Genomic DNA, 19,866 nt, shown 5'->3' on the forward strand with positions numbered 1-19,866 from the left:
ATTTTTATTGATTGTTTCAATTAAAATGAACTCAAAAGAGTGGCTAGAAGGACAAAATTTCACAAACTCGAAATTAGCACTCACAGCACAGGGGTTACTTGCTGGGTTAATGTGATTCTCCCTCTAGCTTATATCTTTGTAGCTGCTGAAATTGGTATGTATATATGTAGCTGAGCTGCAACCTACTGAATTATGCATCACAGCTAATGATTTGTTTCTTGCCATTGCCATCATGTCTGGGCAACTTGAGATACTTACTTATATGCACCTGTGCACATGTGTGTGTATGTGTGTGTGTGTGCTGTTAAATACAAAGGATGCTAGGCACGTTGCCTTTTGTTTTTAACCCTAGTCCAGACAAACCCAACGTCCCCTAGCAATGCTATCGCATCCCCGCTGATCCATCTTTCAGGCAGTATATTTATGCACATATCTTTCACTGCTTTAATTTCCTAGAAATGAAAGTAAAGTAACTTTTCCCCCTTCAGCAAGAGTCTTCCCACATTGCAACTGTGATTCCACTCCCTTCCATTTTATGCAGCCACTTATGCCATCCAAATTGCAGGATTGGAATTTATGCAATGAAAATGGTGAAAGGGAAAGTACTCCCATGGCTTGTCACTCTGTGCCCAGTCTCAAAAGGCAAAGAAGAGAATGAAAAGGAGCCAACCTGTGATGTAAAATGCTATGGCACTAAGCCTGTGATGAAAGATAACAGATTCCTGCAGCGAAGGGTGGATAATGACCTAATCTCTTCTCTGATTCAGGGTGTAAAAAAAAAAAAATCACCTTAGGGATCAGAATGAAAGTCCATCCCATACTGTGCATAAATGCTTATAAAAACTATACTTTTCAAATATAACTAACAAGTTCAAAATACTATAATGCACAAATGTGCAAAGAGGGGAAAACTGTTATCCCCAGTAACAAAAGAAACATTATATAGATGCAAAAGCAATTCTTGAGGGCCTTCTATTATGTTTTTCTTTCTATATTAGTCCTTTAAGCCCATATTTATGGATGTGAAATCAAATCTCTCTATATATCTGGTGCTTAATAAATGACTTCAAATAGAATAGAATGCCAAAGCTTCTGCAGAAATAATTTGAAAATTCCAGCCAAGCCAAACACATTTAGTTGATTAGAGCAATGGTTGTTACAGGCATCTTTGAATAAAACAACATGCACAATAAAATACAACTCTTACACAATTAATTGCCGTTAAGAAACAAGACAATTTTTCACTGCACTTATAGAGTCTTTAGGCAAAAATATCTTATATGATTAATTCACTGGAGCTATGAATTACATTTGTTGGTTCTAATGTGGTGGTTATATAGGTTTGATATAGGTTATATAGCTAATACAGGTATATAGGGTGAAATTGAAGTGCTTAGTACACAAGGGGTGATATAGTTGCCATTACTGAAACTTGGTGGGATGAAATTCAAGACTGGAATGTGATGATGGAAGAATATAAACTGCTCAAAGGAAACAGACCTAACAAAAGAGGAGGTGGAGTTGCATTATTTATGAGAGATCATTACATTTCTACAGAAATGCATAAAACCAAGGATGAAAACCTCCTAGAATGCATATGGGTTAATATATAAAGAAAAAAAGAAAGATGTTGCCATAGGTCTATACTACAGGCCATACAATCAAGCAGAAGAAATACATGAACTTTTTGATAGTCAGTTAACAAATGTATGTAGAAAACACACCAAAGTAGTAAGGGTGGGGGTGGGGGGGCTTTAACCACCCTGAAATGAACTGGGAGACAAACTCTGCACCAAGTGGAAAATTAAACAGATTCCCAATCATCCTAGCTAACAATTTAATCAACCAAAAGTAAAAAGGGAACTAGAGGGACAACTCTGTAACAAGTTTATACTTGTTAGTTGTGTTAAATGCTTGTGAAAGCTGCAATTTCATTCTCTTTGACACTAGTTTTATGGATCAGAAATCAATATTCCTCTTTTGTTATGAAGACCTCCTTGACCATGGTGGTGAGAATTGGTTATTGTTATTTCAAGCATAAACAAAAGTCATTTGTACAATAATTTGCACAATATTATATAAAACATAGACATCTCAGTGGGAATAGAAGCCAAATTTAGAGAAATAATAAGCAGCCACCAGAAAATCAGATTCCGCAAATTCTCTGGAAATAGAATAGAGCATAATGATTCTGTCTGTTAAATTACTTGTTTTTTAATTAAAGCCAGAACTTTCTGTCATTTAAGACATAGAGAAATGGCACTGAGAATGATTCTTCCATTGTTTTATTACCTAATATGAATCTATGGCATTTGATATGGATGGTTGGGGGAAAAAAAACCCATACAATGTTATTTTACTAATTTGTCAGCAATTAAGTATAGTTAAATTAAGTATTTTAATTAAGTATAGTATAATTAAGTCTTGAAACAGTCATTTTAGTGATGTGAAATATGTAAAGATTTGAATGATCTCTGCTGTAATATACTTAGCCACCTAGAACAAAGAAATGGATAAATTTTGGATGGCTTTTGGATGTAGCTTAACTTCCTTTTTTCTTTGCTTTTGAAGGTGGAAGGTGTCCATGATAGAAAGTCAACTTTTCCCCAGGCTCAGAGTCGGAACTGCACTGAGCTTCATAAACATCTTACTACGACCACCACCACTAGACACTGCCCACACAGAAAAAACAGTGGGCCACTAGACAAGTGTCATGCTGACAACATTAGCACCTGCTCTCTACCCCAGAGACATTACATCCAAAATGAAGAAGATAGCAATTTAAATAAAGATGCATCGAATTGCGGTAACAGTGTAGCGCCTCCTCTCTCTTCCTCCGAGAAAGGCACAGGAGACAAGGAACTTCACGCTGCAGTGGAGCTTATCCACTACATGCATACTTATTGCCTTCCTCCAAGAAAGCTGCCCCCCATGCACCCCGGTGAGGGGAAACACCAGCCTTTTCACAGCCCCTCCAAAAGAGCAAAGCCAGATCCCCCCCTGCAGCAGCCTCGACTCTGTGGGAATGACAATTGCCCATCCAGCCCTTGGCATTTCTCCATGCACTGCAAACAATCCCGAACTCCGCTTTCTGAATTTTCTATCCTGAAAGAACTGCTTGCCAGAGAACTCCCATGTGATGTGAGTAAGCCATATCGATTAGCAAAACCTGTCTATGCCTCCTTGGCCAGGTCACAGCTTCACAAGTCTTCAAGAACTTCGCCTCCCAATACCGGGAGGGAATTTATGGATGGATATAATAAGCCCTCCACCAAAATAATACCTGAAATGAAAACTGAGCTGAGACAGATTCTCAAAGTAGAGCCTGAGGCTGAAAAAGAAACTGCAGAAGAGGATGGTGCAAAACAAGGGACTCCCATGGGTCAGGAATCCTACGGGAAGTCAAGCCGTAAGCCAGACACCTCAATTTATGCAGTGCGTCGCTCTAAAAGACTCAACCCTGAGCTCAGCCTTTGGCAGTCTTTCCTTGATAAACCTCCCTCAGAACCTACCGTGTCCTCAGCAACCACAGCAAACGCATTCGCTTCAATAGAGCCTGCCCTCTGCTCATCTTTGCAAAACTTTGATACAGAAGCACCAGCAGCGGAAGTAGAAGTGAGTGGCGCTGATGAGATGGACGGGGGATTCCAGAATTTCCCAATGGAATTGCAGACCCCTTCGCCAGAAAGTTCTAGGGAAAGCGACACTTATACAGCAAATGAGAGTCAGTGCTTCACCCCCTGCCATCAAACAGGTATGTAGGAAAGGAGAGCCCAGTAATTCTCCTGTACCGGCATTTCCACATTTCTGAAAGATAAAATATGCTTTATCGGGATAATAGAAAGCAGATTACCAGTCCTAATATTCTTCAAGGATTGTGCCTGGTGTGATATGGTCCCATATCTTCCTAATTTGTCTGAATATCTTAAATATTGTTGAAGAGAAATTTCTTTCCCCAAACTAGATACATAGATCATTTCTTATAAAATTGTATATTGAAAAAGTGGCAGCAAAGAAAAAAGTTTGGTTTTAATTGAATTGACCCAGGTCTGACAAGAAATAGATTATAGAAGCGCAGTATACTTGATGTGAGTCACACATTGAGGGAGAAACAAGAAGCTTCTGAACTGTTGTGTTCCAATTGTGTCATAATCCATCCACTCAGGACTCAGTCATATAGGGTAGGAAAATAATTCCTCCTATGTCTGTTGCTAAATTAGGGACAGACACGGGGAAAACTGAATCAGATTACTATTTCAGCATCGAGAGAGATGATTTATTCTTTTCCATATGATGTTTCCCAAAGCTCCTCTCCTCTCTATTAATCATAGAGTGGCAACCAGACAATAAAATTCAGTGTGGTGTGGTGGATCATTTCAATATGAAAAACTACATGAAAGAAGAATTAATCTCCTCTCCTTCATCTCCAATACAATTCATCTACTCTGGTCTGGTTTCAAATTTACAAAATAGAAGATAAACCATGTATCTTCCATGGCTCACTTCATTTGACCATAATCTGCTTTCTCTTTTACTAATCCAGTTTATGGGCAGAGATATGGCCAATTGAATCATTCTGCTTTTCTCTGTTCTTTGTTTCAGAAACACCACGATGTCTGTCATTGCCCTTGGCACAAACGTAAGTGCAATACCCAAAATATATCTTGTGAAAGGATGATTTCTCTAAGTGTCAGAAGCCAGAAAATCTGGCAAATGGCAGTCTCAGAATTTTGCAATCCTGATAACCAAGCTGTGCCTTCAATACTGTCTGGTTGATAACTATCCTTAAATTAAGCTGCTTGTGTACTAAGAGGACTTCTGGTGCAGGAGCTTAATGTCAAAATAATCCACTACTGGGTAAGAACTTCATAGTGCAGCTAAAGATTTTATAGAAAGGGATGGGCAACTCACCCAAGAAAGACTCAAAACAGCTCGTCTAGAGCATAAAGCCCCATTAAGGATACTGGAACTACTGATATATACATATGCATCACTGACTCTTTATGATTAAAGCCACATCAAACTTGGGATGTTCATTACAGGTTGCATATTATAATAAGGTTCCATCATTGCTAGACGGTTCCTATGTTAGGGAGATTTTAAGGAGAGTAAATGAATGGACGGATAGACATTAACCTGACAGTGACATGTTAATATTTATATAAAACTGTATTTCTGTATATTTCAATAACCAAAGCTAAGGAAGAATGAGATGTTTGGATGGATGAAGACCAAACGTTAAAGAATTTAAATTATATAGGATCGCTTCATAGTGAGGCAGTTTTCTTGATGCAGAAAATCTCACTATTTCTGCTTTCAGAAACTTGTCTATTGATGTGTCAAAAGGCTTTATTGTGGAGACTAGATGTTAACTAGAATGAACCTGAAAGTACAGTATAACTTGCTTTCTTCTAGTTCTTCATGAGGATTACATTAGATGAAAAAAAATGTGCTATGTTAGTAATAGGATCTGCTATGGTACAAATATTTCTTTGAAGAATGCCTTTGGAGTTTGTTTGCTTGCAGATAAATGGGCGTTTTTTGTTGTTTGTCATTTGTGAATAAATAAGTCTCTCCTGGCAACCATTTTGTGACTATACCAACCACATGCTCACAAGATTTCAAATGTGCCCCTGACTTTCAAAGTTTGTTTACTTGTGAATCTTTGTAATAGAAGTGTGGGCTTCCATGTATAAAAATCTAAAGGGGACCTGAACAGACAATGTATAAGTTTTCAGATTGGGTTTTATTAGTTTATGTTGATTATTTGAGACCTTTTGGTTATTTAAGTTTCAAGCTTGTCAATTTCCCTACATAGTTATTTGGAGATGACCCCAGTTCATTAGCTACTACAAAATGGGTGCCCATTTATCTAAACTTATTAAAAAGTTTGCCATTTAAATGACAGCTGTGAGGTGTCCTCCCCATGTGACATTTTATTTTTAAAGCTCCTTTCTATTTCATTGTGTGAATTCCTCGTTTTTAATGGATGCCTTGGCTTTTCTATAACCATTTCATTCTACTCTTCTTGTTTTTAGAGAATCAACACTCGGGAAGCGCAGCTTTGATCAAGTTCTGACTGTAGAGCTGTGTGGCACTGCAGGTAAGGGCAGAATTTAGATTAAGTGTTCATTATTTTAAAAGATGCAAACATAGAGAAAAGACTGTACCCAAAACCAAATTATCAGATAGTAATTCCTGTATTTAATCATTAACATGAAGGAAGAGGGATCTAGGCACCCCTAAACCCTGTTTGATTTTTCCCTTCCTTGAAAAGACAACTTCAGAGTAACGCATCGTTTGAGTGACAAGTATTTTGGAACCGCTGTAGCCATCTTATAAAGGCAAAAGACTGAATATAAACAGCAGTGCATATCCTCAGATCAACTCTGTGATTTGAAGTCTCAACGAAGGGGTGGGAATGGTTTAAAAAATAGACCTAACTCCTGTTATAGTGATGTCTTTTTACTCTCATGGTCCTATACTGAAAGAGTTTTATCCTTTTGCTTCCTTGTGGGAGATAAGGTCTCACACCACCAACTACTCCTCCATACAAGCCTTCGGAAGAAGACCTATATAAGCCAGATATTCACCAAAGACCAGCACAGAAGACTGCTGTCATCACCAGCTCTGAGCCACAACCAATGATCAGTCATAGGCCAATTTCCAGAAAACATCAGAAAAAGCAACCAGTGCGGACAGAGCTGTATGCCCACCTGAGTCGGTCTGCTATTCGCCCTGCTCACTCTGAGCAACATGGGGTGTTGAAACGCCCTTTTTCGCGGTCTTTTGGTGATCATGATTATTGCCAAGTCTTGAAACCTGAGTATTCGTTCCAGAGGAAGGTGCTAAGATCTTGGGAGCCCCTGAGCCATATAGAAAGCCAACACAAGAGGCAAGTGCCTGACGTTCCCTATCAGGAAGAAAGCAACAAGAGTTTTGATAAAATCTCAGTGAAGGAGGGCAGCAAACAGCTGAGGGACCAAGAAATCAGAGCCAGTTTGACCAAACACTTTGGTCTTTTGGACAGTGCCCTGGATGATGGGGAGGAGGCCTTGTTCTTCAAAACTCCTGAATATGATACTGTCTTTGAAGACAGCTGCAGTGAGATTGGTTCTCCATTGGAAGAGGAAGAAGAGGAGGAAGAGGAGGAGGAATACTATATGAGTCCATTGGGTTCCAACAGATGTCTACACAGTAGTGCTCTTTCTAGGACCAATTTGCACTATTGCTCCCGAAACAGATCTGATTCAGAGTCTTCATGCTGCAGAAGTAGGTCTCCAGTCAACCAGCAGGTTTTCAGGTACATTTCATTTGCAATCAGTATTGTTTTGGGGAAAGGGTCTGAGATGGTCATAGTCAATTGCATTGGTTTGCGTTGTTGATTGCCTTGATTCAGAGTATTGCACATTAAAACTTCACACACTTTAGTTACCTTTTAAAATAATGCAGTGCTGTAAGAATGGTGGCCTTTCAGTCAGCCTGGGGGAGTATAAGACTACATTTCTAGAAATTTCTCAGGCAGTTATATCTTTTTTCCTTATTCTTGATTTGCCATTGCAGTGGGGGATACGTCTTATAAGGCTAATTTAAAAGACAGTGGGCTGAATTAAAAAATCCTGTGAGCAAAGTACAGAAGTGGGAAGAATTATTTTTATTGAATTAATTCTTCCTTCAGACCTTGAGAATCTACTCCTGAGGATTGACGGACCTATTAGAACTGCACCAAAAATAGTCATGGCAGCTCAAGGGAAATTGGGGAAATTTCCCTTCGTTCCCTGATTCAGGAATACCAACCTCTACCGGATAGATAGCATTCCTGAATTGGAATGAGACCCTCCATGCATAGAAGGTTTTTGAGAACCAATAGGAAAAAAAGAGATACCCTGTTCAGACGGATAGAAATAAATGTAAGATTATTTGTGAAAAGGTTTAAGGCCAAAACCACAGCATGACTGTGCCTAAAAAGATTATATCTTCAGGTTTTCAAATTATATAATATTGAATCATTTACATTTGCTTACCTCTTTGCTCCAATATTTGGTGGCTGTCTAGCCACCTTTAAAAAAAACAACGTCTAAATATTTGTGAATCTACAATAGCCCATGGTGTTTTGTATTGATTGTGAAATGGGTGAGACTGTTCCTGCAAGCAAGGGGTATGTTTCTAGGAATATTTTCCTAATTAAGATTCTGATTTCTAAGATTCAAAACAATTGGAATCCATTTGGGTCTGTATTTCTTGTTTTCCAATAGACGTGAAAATGGCAAGCGTTGTCAAGAGGGAAACATGACCAGCCAGAGGCTGATGGAGAAAAAGAGAGAAAAAGCCATTGTGAGTGACTTGTGAGCTCTCAATGAGATTTGGGATGAATGAAGTGGAAGTGGTGGGGTTTCCAATCTGATCAGATGATTCTTCTGAAACACATTTGAATTTTGGGAGGCAGGAATTTCTATTCAAGAAGGGGTAATACAAGAAGTTAGCTGTTTTCCAAACTCTATTACTCTGTGGAAGTGGAAGTGCATGCTGATGAATGATAGTTCTCCCTCTGCCAAGAACTCAATTTGTTGCCAGTTTCTTCATTTTATTCCCTTCCAATATGTTTCTTTTAGATAGCCTTGGCATAGGGAGAATGATCATTCATCAGAATGCACTTCCACAGAGTAATAGTGTTTGGAATCTTGAAAAAGACATGGTATCGTGTTTAAAAATTATAGAAAGAAGAGGAGAGCTACAGTTGTTGAAGTAGAAAAAAAGTTGCACTTGAGGCTGGTGGTTTGATATTCTGTATATCTTTTATATCAGCCAGACCTAGATTCATTTAGCATATTTAGAGCTCATTTGCCTAAAATATAAAAAGGTACTACTTTAATAGTAAAGTGGACCTGGAGATATCAAGAATGTATCAGTTTAAAACATTGTACCAGGACAGGCATGAGCAATTTACTCGTGTCATTAAGAGCCATGGAAAGCCGTGGTAGCGCAGTGGTTAGAATGCAATATTGCAGACTAATTCTGCTGACTGCCAGCAGTTCGATCCTGACTGGCTCAAGGTTGACTCAGCCTTCCATCCTTATGAGATTGGTAAAATGAGGACCCAGATTGTTAGGGGCAGTCCTGACTCTGTAAACCAGTTAGAGAAGGGTATAAAGCACTATGAAGCAATATATAAGTTTAAGTGCTGTTGCTATTAAACAGGGAGAAGGCCGTGTAGTATACATCCAAAATCTTGCCAGCAGTATGAGCTCTAGTGAACTGAAGAAGCAATTTGAAGTGTTTGGAGAGATTGTTGAGTGTTGCATTTTGACCAAGAATAAAAGGTGAGTTTTCCTTATCTCATTATTCACCCTGGCTGAAATCATGAGTATTTGTAAATTAGCTAACTTACTCTATGATTAAAATTAAAATCGGAATCTAAAGTTCAGTAGCTGGATAATTCTTGTTCTTTGGAAAAATGTCTTCTCTGAGGACCCTATGAAACCAAAGATTAAATATTAATTGACCTAGTGTACCTATTAAGAAGTAAGTTAAATAAGTTAAACCTTTTGCTGGTTAAATATGTGTACGGATTGCAGTGTGAAACTCATTCTTTCCTCAGTTGTATCATATTTGTTTTGGCTAAGAAACTGCCATTAAATTCCCTCATCATTTAATTGTGTAAGGACTAATGCTGCTGTATTGCATAGAACAGGGGTGTCAAACTCCCGGGGCATGTGCCGGATGCGTCACATGCTGGCCATGTCCACGCCTGGGTTAGCAAAGGGGAAAAAAGTCATGATATGTCACATGACACCACTGTGATGACACGAGTTTGACACTACTGGCATAGAAGATGCAGCACTTCTTTAAATTTACAATGGATTGCTACTACTTAGCATATGTGTATGTAATTTCATTGTGCTATATACAGAAGCAGATTGAATTTGGATCCAAGCTTGAAAGTTTTGAGCTCAAAACTCTATCTGTTTCAAGTGAAAAAAAGAGCATTTTAGTTAAAAGATATCCTTTCTGTATGTATGTACACATATAGTTAGCCCTCGACTCACAATAGTTCATTTAGTGACTGTTTGAACTTACAATGGCATTTGAAAAAGTGACTTATGACCTTTTTTCACACTCACAACCGTTGCAGCATCCCCATGGTCACAAGATCAAAATTTGGCTGCTTAGCAACTGACTCATATTTATGACAGTTGCAGTGTCCCGGGGTCACGTGATCACCTTTTGCGGCCTTCTTACAAGCAAAGAATAAGGAATCCAGATTCCGTTTACAACCATGTTACTAATTGAACAACTGCAGTGGTTCACTCAACAACTGTGGCAAGAAAAGTCGTAAAATGGGACAAAACTAACAACTGTCTTGCTTAGCAACAGAAATTTTGGGCTGAATTATGGTCATACTCAAGGACTGCCTGTATATTGTACATACATACATTATTGTGTAGGGGAAGGTCAATGTTTTGTAGTCTAATGGCTGTTAACTATCCTGAGTGGTGTGTAAGTGGAAATAAAAATAATAAATAGCCTGGCTGGAGTGTTCTCTTCCAAGGCAGCTGGGAGATGCCAATGTAATCACTGCAGTTTGATTAATAGACTCTTGGATCCTAATTCCTATAAAGTTTGCATGAGATTTAAACGAGATGCTCTGAGCTCCTGTTGGAGAGACATGGAATTAAAAAAAATGACAAATAAATAACGCTACTCTGTTGGCTGTGCTGGCATTTCCTCTTTCTTTATCCAGGGGAGATAAATACGGTGTCATCACATACCGGTGTTCTGAGCATGCTGCCTTGTCCTTGAAGAATGGTGCTTCTCTGTGGAAAAGAAATGAGCCATTGTTCCAGCTGGCTTATGGTGGTTTTGGACACTTCTTTTGGACCAGATTTACTGATTTGGGTAAGTCAGCAATCATCTTGGCCTGTTTCATCATAACAGATCTAATTTGGCAAGGGTGGTTGTACTGATTTTGATTCATATACTGCAGGGTTTCTAAAACTTTGGCAACTTTACGCTTTGTGGACTTCAATTCCCTGAATTCCCCAGCAGGCATCCCTTTCTTTATTTATTATCAAACAAAATTATATGGCCATCCAAATCACACACGGTGATCCTGGTATGGATATTAATGATGGTGGACACTAAAAAATCCAAAGCATAAAATCTATACAATCCCAACAATTCTCATTTACATATCTTATTATCTATATTTAATATTTATTTACTATCTGATACATTTATTTCTATTTATTAGCATTGTGCTTCCTTTATACAATCAGAGAGAGTGAAGGAGCTTTTTTTCCCCCCGCCAGAGATGACTGAATCAGAGCGGTTATCTTGAATCACTCACATATACTAATCATACTAATCCACTGATTATTTAACTACAGATACAGAATTAACCAGAATTGATTAGATATATGCAACACATTAAGCCATGAGTCAGTGTTTGCAAATAATAATAGCTGGGTTTGTGCCCATACTTTATTAAAACCAAAGAAAGCAGATTAAACATTCCAAGGATTTTTATATTTGCTCATTTTCACAGACCACAAGTGATTTTAATTTATTTTCTTTCATTTTAATTAAAGCCCTCCTCTCCTGAAAGGGGCAGACAGCAACTATTGTAATTGAAGAAAATTTAAATTAATCAACTGTAACAATAAAAAATAGCACACAGTTATGAAATCAAATATAATGCGATCACCCAAAATAGCAATCTGCTTAGGGAGAATGAATATCCAATGCAGGCAGTGCTTAACCGCTTCCAGACAGATTGTGGCCAACCCTTTCTCTTGAGAGACAGTTTGGTTCCCTCAGCTAAATCGGTTGTGGCCAATCATATTTGCTGATTGGCCTCTTCAGAGAAGAGCACAGGGGATATCTCAACAGGCTACTCATGATCATTAAATCCTTCCATTTTAGGAGGAAGTGGAGATTTAGAGGTTTTCCATGTGGCTTGGAAACATTAGATGTAATATATACGACTTAGCTGATCTTCCTTCCTTCCTTCCTTCCTTCCTTCCTTCCTTCCTTCCTTCCTTCCTTCCTTCCTTCCTTCCTTCCTTCCCTTCCTTCCTTCCTTCCTTCCTTCCTCTTTTTGACAGCATTTATCTTTTCTCTGTAGCAGATTCCAATACAGAAGAGTCCTCTCCAACTCCAGTAAAAAGCAAATATGAGACCATGGATTTTGACAGCCTGCTGCAGGAGGCCCAGGAAAGTCTGCATCGGTAACAGCCTTAACCTATGAGGAATACCTTAATACCTCAGTCAAGGCACTTCCAATATGTTTACGTTTTCAAGAAATGATTAAATATATAATGAGAGAGAGAGAGAGAGACTGCTGACCCTTTAAATTGATGTTTACATTGAACAAGCTGCTTCTGTCTGTGAGTTCCCATGGTGTTGATGTTCCACTGCCACAAGTTAGTATCTCTGCTTCTGATTGGTTGTGTTAGGATGAGCCTGCAAAAGCCTTCTGTCCTCTTCTTGTCCAATCCCCTTTCTCTGACTGGTCCCATTTCCGCCGTGGAGTGGCAGCTGTGTTCACCATAACTTTTATTTCATTTTTGGTCCGTAGTGTGTGATTATGAAATTGTTAATTGTGAATAGAATCAAGATTGTAAACTAATTTTTAATAGAAGAAAGAAATATATACTTATAATGTATTTATGGCTCAGATGTACTGTAATTCAGATTTATTGTACCGCTTCCTTGATTTTTAACTATGCACTGTAATGAGGCACTTGCCCCTCAGCAGATGCAGCCTTTCCAGAATGGTTCCCTTCAGTGAGTGGCTCATCTGAAAATCATAAAAAAACTGCTCATCCTTGATTAACCAGGGGGTTATTGAATGGCAGTGTGGAATCGCTGTATAAACCATTTTTTCCATTTGTCTGGACTGAATGCTGGAATCTCCACTCCTTAATCATTGACTGCATGAGACATGACAAACTGTGATTCTGCAGTCCTAAGCGGGCTCCAAGTATTTTCCTCAGATGGCAAAAGATTAAATCAAGTGAGAAATGAGAAGTGACAGGGTACATTTTTCCCTCTTTCTTCATGCTGAAGTGATAACCTGTGCTCCTAGCCAAGTAAATGATACATGAGAAAAGCCCTGCTAAAGTCCTATCTGATCAGCATCCTGTTTCCATGGAGCCACCAGATGCTTCTCAGAAACTCACAAGCCGCCCAAGAAAGCAGTTAATCTACTACAAGTGGTAATCTAATGTCCATTGGTGCTGAGTTGAGAAGTATATAACAGCCATTATAACTAGAAGCCATTGGCCTGTTTATTCTACATGTGAAATCTCTCATGGGACAAAGAAGATTGGAAAGTGAGCCAGAAAAGTTAAGGCTCCTAAGCATTAGACCCCACCATCGGAATAGCCATTGTTTCATGACATCACCATAAAGTTACAAATGTAGAACAATTTATTTAAGTCATATCCCCAGTAGCCTCAGGAACAGGAACAGATTTCTGGCCATCTGGTCATTCAACCAAAGCAAAATCTCTTGCCTGATGGATAACCTGGGTTTTTTTGCAAGACCGAACAGAAAAATGGTCAAAAGCATCTTTGCACCTTGACCCAGCACTCAGCATCAGCAGAGTAGCTCTGCCCCACTTTAAATACTGTTCTCTGCCTGAGCAAATTTGAATAAGCCATATTTTATAATATCTAGCCAGTAGTATACAGTAACTGTATTCTTTTTTATTATTATTCTATATGTCTGTCTGCACATTCATTTCTTTTGATTTGCCCATGGCTTAGAATTCTACTCATTGATCAGCTTGTCCTAAATTCAAAACCCAGAGATGCCCAGGAGAAGGGAATCAGCTTTCTGTAATTTAGGCTGATTTAAACAAATGGTTTCTGGAGAAAGAGGCCCGTCTGATTAGGGTAAATACATGTGGAGACCTCATGCTCATACAGTACACTATACCAAATGCATCATTTGCCAGATGCAATGCGGCTGCTGTTATGCTAATTCACATCCAGCAAAGGCTAGGGAGACACTAAATAAGCAATAGGAACATCAAGAGAGCACTTTCGAGTGGGGACCAAATAGCATTGCTAAGTCCTCCATCAGTCACCATATCCTTATTCTGTTCTTCACAAAGATGAGATCGATAGGGTACAACCATCCCATGTAGTTAAAATACAACAGCCTTAATTCTGTCTGTAGTTAGATTCTCTTCCCTTGTCTCTTTAGCATCAGCATGTATTTGATTTGGAATCAAAGGACAAAAACATCCTGATTCTAGCCTAATTCATGCTGTCCCAAAGTCTGTTTGTCTGAGTAGTCCCCCATTCTCTTGATAAGGACTGTACATATCAAAAGCACCACAAGATCAAGGAATTTCTTATCCCATCCTGAATGTTTATTTCTGGGATGCAGATGATGATCTGGAGCTTTCATAATAACAATCCTGATTTCATATGGCAGCTAATATAATTTCCATGCTACTTGCAGAATTCACTGTCACAATGTTTTGGCTAACAACGTCACTTTTAACATCTCTGTTTAGGAACTTATTAAAGGATTACAAGGCCATTAGATCTTCTTGTGATCAGTCCAGAACAAAGTCTGGCCAAGATGAAGTATCTGCTATTGACAAGTGCCTCATTGTAGCTTTGCCTTTTCTGTCCTAGTATTTCCTTACCACAATGATGTTTACATGTGATTGCTATAGAGCTTACTGTAGAATGTACATAGTGACACATTTAGGGTGGGTAGGACTGTCCTGTCCTGTGCTGTACTGATGTTTTCAGAGAACAATCAAACAACAACAACAAATAATAATAACCACCCCAGCAACTAGTAAGTGGAATTCTTCCATCTCCTGGCTTGGTTACAAAAGATATCAAAAAGTTCAGAACTAAGTTTGGTCAGAGAGATGGAAAATGCATCAAATTTTAAGCGTGTTGAAAGTGTTGAATGCAGCTGGAAAGAAAGAGTTAAAACAGTCCTTCTGCTATTTGGAAGGTGCTGCTTCTAGCCCAAACTTGCTTGCAAACGTGGCTTATCTGCATTTATATCTCAAATTAATTTTCAGAAGCTGGAGTTGCCAGTGATATTAGGGCATGCAAGACATGCTCTTTGAAAGGAAAGAAGATCCTGTAATGCACATAGCCTCTCGATCCTAGCTGTAGGGAGAGGTGCAATAAGTGATCTTTGTTTTGCCTGAAGCCTATAAAAATATATTTTTTGTGCGAGAAACTTCACTAGGACTTTATGCAATATGCACCTATGTGCACAAACGCACACATGAATGAGAGGAAGACAATGGGGCATTGAGCCCTTCAGCATCTGCAAGTTCAGCAGTGTTGAATGTAGAACCTGAGTGGGATGGTTTGCAAAGCACGCACATTTGTCCTGGTTACAGCATATCAATACCCGCAGCTTATGCTAATTGCTATTGGAAGCACAGCTAGTTTGCATCACCCACACAGGGAGCAATGTGTGAAAATCCTTTGTTCATATTTATTCTTACGGTGACTTGGGAAGTTGTAGTGTGTTGGCAGAAAAATTTTAGGCAAATTCCTGGATCAGAGTACAGGAAGAACAAATGCCATCCCAAAGTTTTTAAAGCAGAGAGTTATACCGAAGTTTGTATGAATAAATAAGTACAATGCATTAAACTTTTGGTATGTAGAGCACTCAGCTACAGTGCTCCATAAATATTGTAAAGAGTAATTATGAAAGGCTATTGAAGAATGGCTAAGTTCCATATGACAAAGGAATTGATAAGATCAACTGTATAAAATACCCAGCTGTATATTCCTGTCTCTGAATATCAGAGTACCTGAATAATAGACTTGTGGTCCACTAAACCAAACTCAGACTGTCATCCTGTCTCCTGATTTTGCTCCTTGCCTAGGAGTGTGAGAGATCCCATAGGCCTGGATAGGCAGCTGATAATTTCTGGTTAATTGGTGGGTCAACAAATCTACAATACAACATGAGCCTTTTTTTCATGCAGTAAGAGAACTATTTGTTTTCCTTAGGATAAGGAATTAAGATGAGCTTTATATCTTGCTCCAGCCATCTTTGCTGCTAATGTGTTCTGGCAGACTCCTCCTAAGGGCAGTTATATCCAGCACATTTTGATTCTCCAAGGCTAAAAATGACTGTATGCTGCCTCTCAGCTTAGGGGATTCATTTCTGAAGGCATCATGTTCTTTGCCCCTTTTATAAAGAGTTTGCTGCTGGGGTCCTTTCTGCAAAGTTTGCCTAACTTTCTTCTGTCCTTGTTTTAATTATATGCATAATGCCAACACCCCCATGTTCATGGGGCAGGCCTAGCCATAACAATGAGCAACAGAACAAATCAAGATCTTGTGAGAACACATGAGAAACCAAATAAAGAAGAATCAATTGTCCAGGGTTTTTCGGAACAAAAGGGTGTATTAAGAAAGGCAATCATGAGGGAGACATTTATTTTTTTAAACAAAACTATATATGTTTGTAGGTGTGTGTGTCTGTGTGTATGAGAGAGAGAAAGAGAAAAATCCCTCCTAATTTTCTTTTATATATTTTTTTTATTTTTTTGGGAAAATCAGGAGAAATACCTTAAGGATAGGAATAAGTCACAAGCCATTTATTTTCTCTTGATCTTTTAATAACGATCGCTTAATGTGAGACACAAGTCAATATTGATAAGTCAACTGAAAACTTTGGCAGAAGTAAGACAGCAGTGTTGTAAAGAGACTGCACAAGAAGAACTGGATTCTGTATCTTATTTTCACTGCCAGTTATTCGGAACAGTTGTCTTGTTTTCCCTCTGACCTATTCTACCTCCATAAAACTGGTATCGGCTTTGTCTTTGTTTTTGTGGTGAACATTCAGTTTTCTCAGTGGCCCATTCAAAAAGCCATACAGAAGTCGGTATGAGTGTGTGTATGGCTGTGTTTAATATGGCATTAATTTACTACATGAAAATAGAAAGCAGTTTAGCATTTCCTCGGTTTATTTTTTACAAGATAGTCCATGTGTGATATTCTTTACCAATGTAAGTATATCAAGCCCCATTTTCATTTCCATGTTTTCTGAATTTTTTGCAAAGAGCTATTTCTTTGTCATTTGTGCAATTTGACTTTTTTTTTAATAAATCCCTACAGTATATCACTGATACCCATGAAGCATTTGGGAACGCCCCTTCCATATTTTTGTGTATGATTTCAGGTACCTCTTTGTTCTGAAGAAGGTGTTTCACCCTCTTTATCAAAAACAACTAGTGGCTTATTATGCATTCTGCATTGTATTTCTGATTAGCCGAAGAACATGGCCTAACAGTGAGCAGCTGCAAAAGGGTATTACTAATTTATTCTAAGACAAATGCTATAAGAATGTAATATATTAAAAAAAGATGTTTTAGGGCATATGTTGAGCAAAATGGCTTAGATGTCAAAGCCTGTGTGGGAGTTCACATGATGAATTGAACTTCCCTATTATCTTTATACAGGTAGTCCTTAATAGTTTGTTTAGTGACCGTTTGAAGTTACAATGGTACTGGAAAAAGCGACTTATGACCATTTTTCACCCTTATGACCATTGCAGCATCCTCATGGTCACGTGAATAAAATTCAGATGCTTGGCAACTGACTCTTATTTATTATGGTTGCAGTGTCCTGGGATCATGTAATCATCAACCTTCTGACAAGCAAAGTCAGCAGAGAAGCCAGATTCACTTAACAACTGTGTTAGTTGTTAAGTGAACAACTGCAGTGATTCATTTAACAACTGTGGCAAGAAAGGTTGTAAAATTGGGCCAAAACTCACTTAAATGTCTCACTTAGCAACCTAAATTTTGGGCTCAGTTATGGTCGTAAATCGAGGACTACCTGTATACAGAAACCAATAAAGTTAGTTTTGGGAAGAATCTCAGTGAATATTAGGCCAGGTTTTAAATGTCCCAGGTGTAATATTTGAATCTCACTTATGCAAATCTCTATTATTAAAGGCATCATCTTGTCACTCTTAAGATTTAGCCCAGGTAATCCTGAAAGCACGCCCGTATTATCTGCATCAATCCTAGGTTCATTTGTCTATGAGAATCATGCATCAAGTCAGCCTATGAACCATTCTGTGCAGAAAGCTGTACAGAAGTAGGAGCTGACCCATTTTTCGGTTGTGTTGCCATTGCTGCAGGCTTCTCAAATCATTTGGCAGCTTTGGAAAAGACTAGACCTCTCCATCTGCACAGAACTCTGCGTGCATCGAAATGCAACCGGACCAGTTCAGAAAGGTGCTGCATTTTGAGGAGGGTCATAGCACCACTGAAAAGTAGATTTCTTATAATAGGCTTTTTTTCTTTTTTCCATTTCCTCATGTGTATGATACCGATTGTGAGACAAACCACTGGAAAGACTGATTTTAGTACAGGAGTTGGTGCTTTAGGAAGCATTATTTCACACACAGATGGAATTCATGCCCCTCTTTGCCATGTGTGTTTATGTGTGGATGTGAGGCAGAGCGTGTGAAGGAGGCTAAATTGATGCATTTTTTAGAGAAAGGTGTAAGAATTTCACCTAAAAGAGGGGCACATTTGCTATATGTTATTTATAATAAAAATTATAAAATAAAGATTTTACTGAGGGTTGGTTTTTTTTCTTTTCTTTTTTTTTCTGGAGAACACTGCTAATAATTAGAAGGGCCCAATTCTGCCATGTTTTTACAGGTATTAACTAAGTGGTAACTTACTTCTGGATAAGTAAAGGCAGCAGAATTGACCCCTTTGTAATTTATACAATCAAGTTTTTAGTTTGGTGTTTTAAAAGAGTAGTAGAAGATTTTAATATTTCACTTATTTTCACCCCAGTCGTATTCTGTTTTGTCCTTATTTATGTAATATACTTTAACCTTAATTGGCATACATTTTATGCCTTTCTTTTGTTATTGTCATTTTTTAAATAAATATTTCTTTCTAGTGTGATTTCAACGTCAACCTTCTAAATAAGAGAATGTTTTCTTATATTTTTACATTGTCAGATTCTATAGTTTCGTAGATGATTTAACCAAATTGCTCAATGTATTCTCTATATCTATCTAGTGAGTATATAAAAGTTCTATTTTAAATTATGTAAATACTTCAGAACTGGCTTCTTTTTGAGACTCCCCCATTGCGGAGTTAATTGTTTACATCACAAAGACTGTAGAATCTCTACATTCATGTACTGTAAATAGTGAAGTGATCTGCCTATAAATAAATAAACCATAACAAATATACCATTAAGTTCACTGTGTTTAGTTTGATTGTAATTCTGTGTGGAATTGTACATATGCTCAAAGAGTGGTTCAAGTCATGAATTTTTTCGTTGGTTAATCTACAACCTGTGGTTTGCAACAAAAATTTATTATTCTTGCCTATATAGAGCTATATAGCTCCAGAATGTTCAGTAGAACTTACTCTCAGTAAGTATAATGTATATAAATTAGATATGCAATCATTTGAAGATTAACTGCTTAATTTTAAGGCCTATGGTTACCCTGACTTTGCTATCTAATTAAATGTTTTTATGTTGAGTGTTTTTACTTTAGTGACATGTGAGAATCACTGCTTAATTGTCAGCTTATCAGAATACATATTAATTACACTCAAAATGTTGATTTACCTCCAGTCTCTTTTCTTTCATCATTTCTGTTTTTGACAACTTAATAATAGGGCTTATGTTACAGCTTCACACTGTTGCTGATGATAAAAGGTATAGGCCTGCAGGCCTTCTAATCATCCTGAGAAATTAGTGAAATGTTGCTGATCCTGTCAGATGCATTCTTTATAAATGTGGTTTTTGAAGATTTATTGCTTCACAGATCTGAAGCGGTGGGCTATTCTGACATCTCTCCAGTTAGTTATATTATAGCCTA

The 19,866-nt window shown here is 38.1% G+C and overlaps 1 protein-coding gene across 1 annotated transcript in view; it reads left to right on the forward strand.

Moving 5' to 3' along the window:
- Window positions 1-19,212, forward strand: part of PPARGC1B (PPARG coactivator 1 beta) — a 153,578-nt gene extending 134,366 nt beyond the window's left edge. Inside the window, exons 5-12 of the mRNA XM_070937370.1 lie at window positions 2,572-3,754; window positions 4,603-4,639; window positions 6,039-6,103; window positions 6,526-7,303; window positions 8,256-8,334; window positions 9,199-9,320; window positions 10,742-10,896; window positions 12,125-19,212. Coding sequence (XP_070793471.1) covers window positions 2,572-3,754; window positions 4,603-4,639; window positions 6,039-6,103; window positions 6,526-7,303; window positions 8,256-8,334; window positions 9,199-9,320; window positions 10,742-10,896; window positions 12,125-12,231 — 2,526 coding nt within the window. The 3' untranslated portion in view covers window positions 12,232-19,212. The remainder of the gene's footprint in view (window positions 1-2,571; window positions 3,755-4,602; window positions 4,640-6,038; window positions 6,104-6,525; window positions 7,304-8,255; window positions 8,335-9,198; window positions 9,321-10,741; window positions 10,897-12,124) is intronic.
- Window positions 19,213-19,866: the final 654 nt, after the last annotated feature.

This window comes from Pituophis catenifer, unplaced genomic scaffold (assembly GCF_029215685.1).
Source record: "Pituophis catenifer annectens isolate HBS135680 unplaced genomic scaffold, rPitCat1.0.hap2 SCAF_2, whole genome shotgun sequence".
In the NCBI taxonomy this organism is placed as follows: domain Eukaryota; kingdom Metazoa; phylum Chordata; class Lepidosauria; order Squamata; family Colubridae; genus Pituophis; species Pituophis catenifer.